The sequence below is a fragment of the Heptranchias perlo genome, chromosome 1 (assembly GCF_035084215.1).
Source record: "Heptranchias perlo isolate sHepPer1 chromosome 1, sHepPer1.hap1, whole genome shotgun sequence".
Taxonomy (NCBI): Eukaryota; Metazoa; Chordata; class Chondrichthyes; order Hexanchiformes; family Hexanchidae; genus Heptranchias; species Heptranchias perlo.
Window position 1 is genome coordinate 90,478,888 of NC_090325.1, and position 13,889 is coordinate 90,492,776.

General features: G+C 38.6%; 1 protein-coding gene across 1 annotated transcript in view; it reads left to right on the top strand.

Moving 5' to 3' along the window:
• atp8a1 (ATPase phospholipid transporting 8A1) overlaps positions 1-13,889 on the top strand; it is a 417,286-nt gene that overhangs the window by 344,636 nt on the left and 58,761 nt on the right. The window contains exon 29 of the mRNA XM_067988311.1: positions 12,420-12,498. Within this exon, the coding sequence (XP_067844412.1) occupies positions 12,420-12,498 (79 nt within the window). The remainder of the gene's footprint in view (positions 1-12,419; positions 12,499-13,889) is intronic.

The following is a 13,889-nucleotide window of genomic DNA, read 5'->3' on the forward strand; positions in this document are numbered from 1 at the left end:
TGTAAGGGGATTGGAGTACAAGAGTAAGGAAGTCTTACTACAGTTGTACAAGGCTTTAGTGAGACCTCACCTGGAGTACTGTGTACAGTTTTGGTCTCCTTATCTAAGGAAGGATATACTTGCCTTGGAGGTGGTGCAACAAAGGTTCACTGGATTAATTCCTGGGATGAGAGGGTTGTCCTATCAGGAGAGGTTGAGAAGAATGGGCCTATACTCTCTGGAGTTTAGAAGAATGAGAGGTGATCTCATATAAATATGAAACATATATGATTATGAGGGGGCTTGACCGGGTAGATGCTGAGAGATTGTTTCCCCTGGCTAGAGAGCCTAGAACTAGGGGGTATAGTCGCAGGATACGGGGTCAGCCATCCAAGACTGAGATGAGGAGGAATTTCTTCACGCTGAGGGTTGTGAATCTTTGGAATTCTCTACCCCAAAGGGCTGTGGATGCTGAGTCATTGAATATATTCAAGGCTGAGATGGATAGATTTTTGAGTTCTAGGGGAATCTAGGGACATGGGGATGGTGCAGGAAAGTGGAGTTGCGGTTGAAGATCAGCCATGATCTAACTGAATGGCAGAGCAGGCTCAAGGGGCCGTAAGGCCTACTCCTGCTCCTGCACCTATTTCTTATGTTCTTATTTCCCATTTATCACCAAGGTAACCTATAAATCAAATAGCTTCTGACAAGTTGTTTCCTTATTTGTGTAGAAAATACTGAAGTTATTACAAACAATGAATCTGTTTCACATAGAAACATCAACGCCAAACTGTCCCACAATAAGCAGTATAAGAAGACCATGAAAATGTTGCCAGGCGTCTCCCTGGTCAGAATCTGAACTATAAGACACCAGTGACAGTCTGACTGAGTTTTCACTGCACATTTGTGTGTGTGTGTTTTTTTAAATAGCAATCATTTAACGTTAATCTTTTTTTCTAAATACGTCCTGAAGTTTTGGTATGACTGGGACATGGTAAATTAAACTGTCCAGATTGTACTTAATAAATTGCAAATAAATCAGAGTTGAATAAGAGAAAAGATGATTCGTTCACACCCCCAATTTCCTACAATACTGTCAAGTGTTTAGTTCTCCACTTTATGTTTTTAACCACTTTTTTTAATACCTCCTCTGTCTTAAATATTAACATGGTGAAAATGTTATTGGTTTGCTGATGTTTAGATTTGTCAGGATGTCAAAGATTTAATGTACAGAATACCTCATTAACAAAGTCCCTGGGAACAGATTGCTGCACAACTCTTTTAATACCACTAGATGTCTGCAGCATGCCATATGAATACTTTGCAGCACAATATTTTACAGCTCATTTATGACTTTTTTATGATAGAAAATTTAGTACAGAATTGCAATAGTCTTTCAGTATCAATACAAGCAAAATGTCTTTCTGAGACTCCCTGAACAGTTGATAATCAGTGTAAGTCGCGCAATTACAAAAATCCCAATGGATAAAAATACACCCCCTCAGACTGACATTTAAAGCAAACATGATATAAAAATGCCTAAAATTTCACAGAAATTGGTATGAGATATCTGATCCATACAGTTGTTATAATAGTTGTTATAAACTTACTGTTTTCATACTTTTATTATTACAACCTCGTATTCTAACAGATCCAATAAATAGATTTCATCTGACTAGGATTAATCATTTTCTGTTGAAGACCCATCACAGAATAAAGTTTCAGCAATCCAGACAGCCAGTAATTTGCAATTCATATCAATCTGCTGACTATTCAACTAACTCAAAAGTCCAGAGGCCCTCATAAATCTGACTGACATCATGATTTAACATCACTATAGAGTCTTGTACTTTTCTGGTCAGTTTGGACTGATTATGTCTGACAGTCTTTGCCATTCAGGTCAAAAGAAATGACGATTTTGGGCCCTTAGTCATTATCTTGCAATGTTCTTGTGGCTGGTATAAGCTGAGAAATGATGCAGAAAGTAACACGTAGCACAGGAAAAGTATTAGCTCATTCCAATTTGTAATTGGTAGTTTTATATTATGTTCCCATTTATATCAGTTACTTGGGTGCTTTTCATTCTGGTAGTTGAGTTTTTCATCTGTCACTGGGGTCAAAACAGCATTTACTAGCACACTAGTAACTTTTTGGAGAGGTGGTGATCTGGTCCACAAAAGGTTATCAAGCAGTTGACACCATTTTCTTATACTCACTGCTAAATCTGAGTTGGTGGGGGGGGAACATATTGAAGCTGATCTCCTCCACCTCACTACTTGGAATTAAAAAATGAGTAAGCCATCAGAAAATGGTGATAATAGGAGTTGGCTCCAACCATTACTGTCGATTTTATCTTGAAAAGCAATTAGACAACACTGGCAGGACAAAATAAACAACCCATTCACTATGCAGTTTGCACCCTCATGATTGTGAGATGTGTTACTGGAAAAAAAATTTGCAATTGATCGTGCAACTTGTTTTATACTTTTAAAAGTGACTACGCAGGTGGTATAATGGGAATTGGATAAATGAAGATTGGCTATTTTTCAGCCAATCTTCAATGTGCTGCCACCCAAACAAAGTAAAGTTTTTCCCTTTTTACCCTTCGAACTGTACAGTTGAATGAGAGCCAAATTCTGTTTCCATTTGAGCAAGGCACTAAACTACAAAGCATGGCCTTTTAATACGTACAAATGAATTATGTTTTTTTGTCATACACCCTGAGGCTCTGATAGATAGTTAAATAAGGAAGATAAGAGTTTATTGAGTAGAGAAGTTATTTTTTAAAAAATATTTAATAGCAAAAGAACATTTAATCAGAAAATACATTACTAGGTTTCAGGTTTGGTACATTCTATAAGCCTTTGACCAATTCTTGAAGTTTTTTTTTAAAAATTGTGGCACTGAACTTGTGGAAAGACAGGAGGCCACGGTGCAGTGTAAAGCAATTGATGGGATTTATATCTGAAAGTGTAATTAGTGTCTAGCACTAATCAAGTTTGTTTAGCACTGTATACATTAGAAGATAATCTGCTCCAGCCTGATGAGGATCAGTTATACTTTACTCATTTAACTCGAGGGTAACCACTGGTAATCATTACCACTGGCTAGTTAAAACCATTATGACATTTTTGGACCTCAAATGAAACAAATCTACAGTGATGACCTTTGGGGTGGAATTTAAGTTGTCCCATTCATTCATAGGGTGAATATTGACTGATCACTGTAAATAGTGATGGGAGTTGTTTTTAAGACCAGTTTCTCACTCACTTTTGTTAAATGACAGGGAATTTTAATGTGCTATACATTTAATTGTCTAGTTAATCTTGAACCTATCAGAATCATTGTTTGAATCCTTTATCAGGTTCAGCACAGATCCTGATCCCTCTTAACAAAATGTTCCCTTGTAGCTTTAATTGTTTTTCAATGCACTAAACAGCACCCTGTACCACAGGTGCAGGGGGGAAGGAGGAAAAGAGAGAGAGAGAGAGAGAGAGAGAGAGACTCTTTTTGGAATGGGGTTATGTCCTTTCTTTTCCCACCCCCAACCCCTCTGTAAATCTTGGAATTGCCCCCAAAGCTTCAGCCCTACTCTTTGTACTGGCTGTGGCTTTGCCCATTAAGCTGTTGTGATGTTTTGCTTAAAAAAAAATATTTTTTAAGCTAGTTATTATTCACAGTTAATTTATACTAAAATCAAAAACTCCACCCTGCTACACCAGGCTCTCAAGTTGGAATTCTCGCATCTATCAAGAAGACAGTCAGACAGGTGATAGTGGTAGGCTAGCCCGAGTAGAGAAAATATTAAATAAGGTTATTACTGTGCACAGTGGAGCCCTTGAGGTATCTGGGAACCTTGAGTTCTTGTTCGTAGTACTTCTCACAAACTGTACTGCCTTTGTACTATTGGCGGTTTATTCAGATTCTTGGCTTTTGGGTGTTTAAAACGTTATATTCATCTTTATATGGAAAGAGTGTATGTTTGTTTTTTGTCACACAGCCTAGGGCTCTGATAGATGGACAAGTGAGAAAGATTAGAGTTTATTGAAAAGAGAAGCTATTTTTTAAAAAAATTATTTAACTGCAATAGAGCATTTAATCAGAAAATACCTTACTAGGGTTTCAGATTCAATAAGCCTTTCACAGTTCTCGGTGTTTTTTTTTAAATCGTGACACTGAACCTGTGGAAAGACGCAGCCATAGTCCAGTGTAAGGCAAACTGACTGCACTTGTTTTTGTGGATCACTGATATGCTGGGGTAGATTTTCAACTTGCCATCCGGGCGTAAAGTTGGCATTGTGGGTGGGCCGCCCATTATAGAAACTGCCTGAAATCGATGGAAATGAAAATGGTTTCCATAATGGGCAGGCCATCTGCAATGCCAGTTTTATGTCCTAGTGGCAAGTTGAAAATCTACCCTAGTGTTATCAGTATCTTGCACTCTGCAACTTTATAGTCGTCTTTTACCACCTCCAATTTCTTGTTAATACATTCTGATTTAATGAAGAAGACTAGTTAACTAAGACCACAGTAAAACTCATTGGAAATTCTTTCTAAAAAGAAAAAGTCTTCTCACAAATGAAGTCTAATTATATAGGCTGCTGTGCAATAAGTCACTCCTGATATCAGTACAACACCTGTTGTCTGGTTCAATTCTCTGTGGAGAAGCTGTTCACAAAAAGATTAATAATAATTGAGTGCCACCTAAAAAAAAATATATACACTGAGCAAGTACTTTGGCTCTATTTGTTTCCTTTAACGTCAATCAATTTTCAAGAAAGCCTTTTTATACATTTCTTTATATTTTGATGGATTACTTCGATTCACTTTTTCCATTCACTTTATTGTATTCAGGGGGTTGCTGCAAGCTGCGTTTATTCAGTAATTGTATTTGCAGTTGGTGGTTTGCATGGATCATTCGCCACTGTTGAAATTGTTTGTACGCTTATTCTCTACTCTGTTTCTCATCTGCCCCCTCTTCCTGCCACTTTGGATATCTCCTTAGGAAAGTGGAATTGAGGTCGAAGATCAGCCATGATCTGATTGAGTGGCAGAGCAGGCTCGAGGGGCCATATGGCCTACTCTTGCTCCTATTTCTTATGTTCCCATTTCTTGCTGTTTTAATTCAGTCACACAAACAATAGCAATTAATTCCTGCCTTTCCCCCTTGTGGTCCAACAAAACTGTGAAGATCAAAGTTGCAAAGATGCCTCATTAATTCATCAGTCTAACTTCTATTGAAAAAGTACACATGAAATGAGTAGAGTTTCATGCTGTCCATTCATTTAAGGAATAATGAATAAACATTGAAAACTCTGAATTATAAATGAAATATAGGACAAAATAAAATTGAATTAAGTAAAATAAACCACTCTTGATCTGGCCAACATAACTCATGTCTGTGGCACTTGTGAATTATGCATCGCAACACTATTTGATGATTTATTTTCTGAAGCTCACTGCTTCCCTGTGTGGAGCTTCTGTGTATGCAGTTTTATTTGAGCACTTGTTAAACTGGCTAAAATTGTGAGCACATTGATATATTTATGACTGCATGGAAGTACTACCACACTAAATCCAATATCCCCAGCAATAATCAGAAAACCACTGATATCACCAGCAAAGCCTTGCTTGGAACAGTTTGCACTTAGGTAGTTATAATTTTGTGATTACTAAATCAGATTTATGCATGTTTTTCTTCGTCTTGAGGGCGACACTGTTAACCAGGCTGAAATATACCACATGTATACTTGAATTTACTACTGTGTGTACAGTTTGCAGTTCCTTACATAGGTAAAGTATTGCATCTGAATTGAGAAATAAGACAAGCTGCAGAAGATGATGCACAAAAAAATGTACTTGAGTCAAAGGAGTATAGTAGAAATTAGAATAAATGTGCTTCACTAAACATTACATGGGTGTTGCATTGATTTGCCATGAAAACTAAACACAAAATTGAGGTCAAAAGTAATGGTTGTGAAGTGTGAAAGAAGTATTTGCCAGGAAATGGAAAGCAGGAACCATTTTAACTAATGCCTACCTGTGCTTTCTGTCAATCAAAAACTCAAAAAAATTATATCATACATATGAGGTGCAAAGGTTATTGCGCAAAACAAACTATGATGTGATTCATTGGAGCATGGGAGCTTTCTGAATTTCAACTATTTGTGATTCAATAATAAAGTATACACTGTGTGGCATTTGACGTTTGAGGATTATTCTACAATCCAGCACCCACAGCAGGGACATCATTTCCAGAGATGCACTCCCCACAAGCACCAGTCCCCAACCACAAGTGCCTGGATCATGGAATCACCTGTTTTAAAGTGGTTTCATCAAATTAATGAGGTCCTGATAGCCACCTAATTATTTATCACATGACATTTCTCTACATGAATATTTAAGTGGCAATTTGGATCAGTTGATAACACTCTCATCTCAATTTTAGAAGATTGTAAGTTCAAACCCTACTATAGACTTGAGCTCATAATCCAGAATGACACTTAAGTGCAGCGAGTACTGCATTGTTGGAAGTGCTGTCTTTCAGATAAGATATTAAACTGAGGCCCCACCTGCATCAGGGCATTCTCCTGGTGTTCTGACCAAGATTTCCTCCTCCAACCAACGTCAAAAAACAATCATCTGGTCATTCATTTGCTGTTATGGGTCATTTACTGTACAAATTAGCTGCCGCGGTTGTCTGTGTAATGACAATGACTACACTTTTTAAAAGGTAAATAATTCATTGTAATTGCTTTGGGATGTAAAATACTTCGGTACGTTCTTAAGGCACGATAAGGTGCTATATAAATGCAAGTTGTTTTTCTTAAGTCATAAGGAAACTGATGTTATCTTGTTTACTTTTTTTGCTAAAATTGGCTGAGTGTAAAAGTGCTTTAATATCATTAACAGACTATTCGTGTTTAATGATGCTCTGAGGATTTTGCCCCTCCAAAAATGAATTAACAAACATTATGGGAAGGTTAGGGAAATATGATTTTTGTTCATTAAAGTCATTAATGATGAACTTGTACAGAATCTCTCAGCAGGGTCTCCTTTTCTAGGAGATACTGTGGACTAATTGGTTTCAAAAGTGGCACCTCTCTTGTGCAGGGCTAGGTGATGGCACAGAATTACTGTTGACTGTGAGTACCAGCCAGATACTCCTCTGTTACTGCATCCATGCCACTGCTAGAGAGACATTGCCACTGATCTGTGTCAGCATAGAACAGTAGGCATTAATGATGTCTCAGAATCCCTCCTTCATGGTTGCCTACAACCGTTCTCTGTAAGAACATAAAGAACATAAGAAATACGAGCAGGAGTTGGCCACATGACCCCTTGAGCCTGCTCTGCCATTCAATCAGATCGTAGCTGATCTTTGACCTCAACTGCACTTTCTTGCCCGATCCCCATATCCCTTGATTCCTCTCGAGTCCAGAAATCTGTCTATCTCAGCATTGAATATATTCAACGACTGAGCATCCACAGTCCTCTGCGGTAGAGAATTCCAAAGATTCACAACCCTCTGAGTGAAGAAATTCCTCCTCATCTCAGTCTCAAATGGCCGACCCCTTATCCTGGAACTATACCCTCTAGTTCTAGACTCTCTAGCCATGGGAAACAACCTCTCAGCATCTACCCTGTCAAGCCCCCTCATAATCTTATATGTTTCAATTAGACCACCTCTCATTCTTCTAAACTCCAGAGAATATAGGCCCATTCCGCTCAACCTCGCCTCATAGGACAACCCTCTCATCCCCGGAATTAATCTAGTGAACTTTCGCTGCACCGCCTATATGGCAAGTATATCCTTCCTTAGATAAGGAGACCAAAACAGTACACAGTGCTCCAGATGAGGTCTCACCAAAGCCCTGTACAATTGTAGTAAGACTTCCTTACTTTTGTATTGCAACCCCTTTGCAATAAAGGCCAACATTCCATTTGTTTTCCTAATTGCCTGTGTACCTGCATGCTAACATTTTGTGTTTCTTGTACTAAGTGTCTCTGAACACCAACATTTAATAGTTTCTCACCATTTAAAAAATATTCTGTTTTTCTATTCTTCCTACCAAAGTGAATAACCTCACATTTCCCCACATTATACTCCATCTGCCACCTTCTTGCCCACTCACTTAATCTGTCTATATCCCTTTGCAGATGCTTTGTGTCCTCCTCACAGCTTACTGTCCCACCTAGCTTTGTATCGTCATCAAACTTGGATACATTACACTCAGTCCCTTCATCTAAGTCATTAATATAGATTGTAAATAGCTGGGGCCCAAGCACCGATACTTGCGGCACCCCACTAGTTACAGCCTGCCAACCTAAAAATGACCCGTTTATCCCCACTATTTTTTTTCTGTCCGTTAACCAATCCTATATTACCATGAGCCTTTATCTTGTGTAACAACCTTTTATGTGGCACCTTATCAAATGCCTTTTGAAAATCCAAATATACTACATCCACTGGTTCCCCTTTATCTACCCTGCTAGTTACATCCTCAAAAAAAAACTCTTAATAGGTTTGTCAAACACGATTTTCTTTTCATAAAACCATGTTGACTCTGCCTAATCATATTATGATTTTCTAAATGCCCTGTTACCACTTCCTTAATAATGGATTCCAGCATTTTCCCGACAACTGGTGTCAGGCGAACTGGCCTGTAGTTCCCTGTTTTCTCTCTCCCTCCTTTCTTCACATTTTCTACCTTCCAATCCGCTGGGACCGTTCTAGAATCTAGGGAATTTTGGAAGATCGAAACCAATGCATCCACTATCTCCGCAGCCACCTCTTTTAGAGCCCTCGAATGTAGGCCATCAGGTCCAGGGGATTTATCAGCTTTTAGCCCCTTTAGTTTCTCAAGTACTCTTTCTCTACTGATATTAATTACTTTAAGTTCCTCACTCTCATTAGTCCCTTGGTTCCCCCCTATTTCTGGTATGTTTCTTGTGTCTTCTACTGTGAAGACAGATACAAAATATTTGTTTAACGTCTCTGCCGTTTCCTTATTTCCCATTATAATTTCTCCTGTCTCAGCCTCTAAGGGACCAATGTTTACTTTTGCTACTCTCTTCCTTTTTACATACTTGTAGAAGCTCTTACAATCTGTTTTTGTATTTCTTGCTAATTTACTTTCATATTCTATTTTCTCTCTATCAATTTTTTAGCCATCTTTTGGTTTCTAAAAGACTCCCAATCCTCTGGCTTACAACTCTTCTTGGCAACCTTATAGGCCTCTTCTTTTAATCTAATACTATCCTTAACTTCTTCAGTTAGCTACGGGTGGATCACTTTTCCCATGGAGTTTTTATTTCTCAATGGAATGTATAGTTGTTGAGAATATTGAAATATTTCTTTAAATGTTTGCCATTGCTTTTCAACCATCATACCATTTAATTTGATTTCCCAATCTACCTTAGCCAACTCGCCCCTCATACTAATGTAATTGGCTTTATTTAAGTAAGTTGAAGCCAACCACTACATCTTGAATATTGCACACACAGCTTCCAAAGGAACAGTGAGAGCTTTCATCTGAGATACTGCAACAATGCCTAATGCCTTCCCCTGTAGTTTGTCAGACTGCACTGGAAACAATAGATGTGCCACAATATTATTCATGTCAGCGTTGACAGTGAAGCAGTGAGTGTCTATGTATTGGATTCCCACCTGTTACACAGACTACTTCCCAATATAGAGAACAAATGTGCCTACAAAACAGTGTTGCTGTTTTAACAACCTCCATCTACAAGCAGGCAAGCCACAAGATCAGTGGCAATCGTGAGATGTCCCCTTAGCAGTATTCCCATACAGCTTAAGAAGTGGAACTTGGCATACCGGATCATTGATCTGTACCAGGCCACCCTCAACGACCCATCATGGTTACCCTTCATTGTTCTGTGCTACCGCCCCAATATCACTATGATTTTGAAGAGCATATATCTGTCCAGGATTTGAGCACTCCATCCAGGCTGAAACTTTAGTGCAGTACTGAGGGAATGCTGCATTGTTGGAGGTGCCGTCTTTCAGTAAGATTTTAAACTTGGGCCTCGTCTGCCAACTCAAGTGGATGAAAAGATCCCATGGCATTATTCTCCCAGTATCCTGGACGACTTTCCCCCTTCAACCATCACCATCAAAAACAAATTATGTTGTCATTCATTTATTTGCTACTTGTTAGATCTTGTATGCGCACGTTGTCTGCCATCTGTACCTATGTAGGGACTGTGACTGCACTTCATAAGTAATCCATTGGTTGTTAAGCACTTTGGGAGGTCCCGATGTCCTAAATGCAAGGCTTTTCTTTCTTTGCACAGGTTGTTAAAGGTGATGGTGCAAGCGGAATCCTTAGTTTTGTATCTGCAACTGAGAAGTTGAGGGAAGACCTGATAAGGTCTCAAGATTGTGAAGGATTATAGTAGGATAAATAGTGATGGATTGTTTCCAGGAAGACGGCGCAAATTTAAGGTCATGACAAAAAGAAATAAAGGGGAAGTTAGAAAAAAATTATTTACACAAGAGGGTGATTGGAATGTGGAATTCTCTGCCACAAACTGTTGTTGAAGCAGAGTCTATAAATTCTGTTAAAAGGGAATTATATAGTTGCTTAAAGAGAGAATTATTAAAGGATATGGAGAGCAAGCAGGGGAATGGAAAAACACCAGCACAGATTTGATTGTCTAAATGGTCTTTTTTGTGGTGTGACATTCTACACTTCTAATTGTTAAATCAGTTCTGCATAGAACTTCTGTAGCACATTAGCATTGGGTAACATTGTCAGACCTACCTCAGCATTCCTTAACAAGCTTTTAACAAGTGTCCTTCTTTAACAGTGAACCTGTTTTTTCGTAAATACCGTTTCAGCCTTTTACTTCTTTGAGGAATTAAAGACATTTCCCAAAATGCTTTTATGTCCATCACATACATAGAAAGAATTTCCATAATGCTTGACACACTTTTTTGAATATTTTACACCTTGAGGAAAATATTGGTATTGGTGTGCAAAATATCCTGTGTACAGAATGTTCAGTGCTATTACTGTATATCCTGTGAACCAGTTATCTTACATATACATTACAAATCTCTAATGTAATTAAAGGTGCCAGCCATATGAAACACAACTAGGCAAAAGGTGAGTCCACATTACAGGAGGTAGTCTTGCACTTCTTGGATTCCACACCACTGCATCATAACTACAAATCAATAAGAAACCAAGTCTTAAAAGTTCAAAGATGATACATTGGACTCTTAGGAACTTTTAAAACTTAATTTTTAATTTTTAACCAGCACTTGGATGCCAGTGAGCAGAGCTTCATTGTCCCAGGACAGAATGTAATATGGGAATTGGCAACATAACTTGAGTATACTGACCCAGCATCATTAAGACTTTTTACCTATTTAATGATGCTCCTATATTAGAGAAGTTGAAAGTTAGTAGTAATGTCAGTCTCCCTCCCTCATTGTCAAATTGAAGGGGTTTTTTTTGCAGAGAACTGAGTAGCATCGGGCAGAAATGGAGCTGGGGAGGAGGAACAGTATATAGGAGAACATTATAATGAGAAACTACCATTATGGTGGGTGAATATTATCCTTAATGTTTATTTTCCATTTTCTTTGTGTAAATAGCTAATTGAAAATGGGTGACCCAGCTTCGATATAGTGGTTGTACCAGGAAATAACAAATGAGCAAAGAGACTGGATCAAAAAAAAACATTTTTAGGCCACTTGCAGCATCTCTTTAGAATAGCCAGCCCAATTAATGATGGTTTCATTCTAGCCCCTTTAACTCAAGAAATTGATACATCAGGGAGTTTATAAGACAAAAGATAGTCTCCAGTAATTTGATCAAATGTAGAAAAAACAAATTATTCATGAATTTATAGCACATCATTATAGGGATGTAATAGTACAGTTAACTCTCGTCCCTTTGGCACCAAGTGCTTTTAATGCAACTGTTTTTAATTCCTTTCTGATTTAATGTACTTGTTTGAAGTACACTTTAATTAGAGATATGTAATTGGCAGTGGAAATTCTTTGCTTGCGGAGTGGTTAAATTTTGTATTAATGAACATAGAGTGTACAGTGACAAAGATTCATTGATTAAGTTTATAATGAGATGGTGCTGATTTAAGAATGTTACTTATTAAATGGAATTCTGAAATCTGGCTTGGAGTACTTGCTTGGTAGTGAACAATTTGTGCAGCAGTGCTAGAATCAAAGTGAAAATATAGCAATCATATCAAAAGATGTTGCTGTGGGCAAACTGCAAAATAAGCCCAAGTACTTAAAAGATTAAAAGTGGTTGTCAGTAAAAACACCTCACAGTGGTGGTGAGACAAAAACACACTTAGTGAATTTGAAGCTACGATAAAGAGAAGGGTTAGAGTTCACAGTGCTGGTTTGTCGTAAATGGTTCTCATGGATTTTTCTTTTCCCATAGGTTTTCTGGGTTCATTGTTTGAACGGTCTGTTCCACTCGGTTATTCTGTTTTGGTTCCCACTGAAAGCCCTCGAGCATGGTGAGCAGCATAGACAAACAGAAATGTTTAGCAGGATCTTTTCAGGTTACCTTATTTCCTTATGCATACAATCCAGGGCTTGTTATGTTATCTTTTTCTCCTAAACTGGCAAATGTAAAATTAAATATTTACCCGTCTGTTAAATTGCACTTTCAGCTGTTTGTCCTGAGCCTAAAGGTTCAGCAAAATTTATTGGAACAGAAAACACACAATACTTACAAAAGAGTGAAACGGGGAAAAAAAATACTTTTTGATATGCTTTAAATGGAATTTTGTTTTGGGAAGGGAGGAGGAGGAATCTTTCTAAAGAAAATAGATTTGTCATGTATACAAATTTCTCCCAAATCAATCTCCATCTAGTGATGGCAATTGTACTTTAATAAACTGTGAAATATATAGTTGCATTAAATAATTATCTGATCAGTGAACATTTCTACTCCCTGGACAATGGGTTAAAAATGTTATGGCCTTTTTTTGGGCATATAACTGATGGCACACTTCCAGCGCATGCCCAGACTGGGAGGCCCGATGCTTGCCAGAAATTGGCCTCTGGCCTTATTTTAATAATAGGGGCGAGCTGCAGGCACCTGTGCCACCTCCAGGGGCAGCCCGCTCATGTGGCCAGCTAGAACTTGGATTGCCTGCCTCACCAGCAGCGGCTCTCGGATAAGTCCCAGGAGGGTGGGGTGGGGCGGGATGGAGGAGAACACAAGGGTTGCAATCATGGGCTAGTAGCAGCCCTCAGGAGTGCTGTAGAGCTGGGAGGATCACTTCAATCCTCCCGGCACCACAGGGGAGTTTTTTTTTTAAATTCACCTTTTTGGTGATGACTGCAGCAATCCCTGGGGAAACCTTAGCAGAGCAGGCCCAGCGCCACTCAACGCTGTCCAATTTGCAGCAGGAGGCCTAAAACTGACATTAGACCCCTCATTGACATTTGGTGATGCCCGCACCCAAGGCACATATAGGTTATGGGATATTGACCCCCAAAATTGTTCCTTGCTTTTGTTCTACGCCTGTAAAAGGGGGCAACAAGGATCAATTTCTGCTTCAATATGTCTTCTGGAATCTTCTCCCTTAAATGTAGAAATTCAAAGGCAAAGTTAACTATAATTTTCTGCAGTATGTATTAGGCTAGCGGGAAAATGTTTCCTGGCAGATAGTACCCCAGTACAATTTCTTCAACTTTATCTATGTTGTCAGTAACCATATTGAGGGTGGGGGGGGTCAAATTTGTGAAGCCACTGTCTTTGGGTGCTGCTTGTTTTACCTCCTAAGAAATATTAATAAAAGGGGTTTTGGGTGACACTGACCTCCCAGAGTTGTGATAAGTCACTAGAACTGCATGTTTCCCACAGACCACTATACAAATGGTACCAGCACTGTTCCAG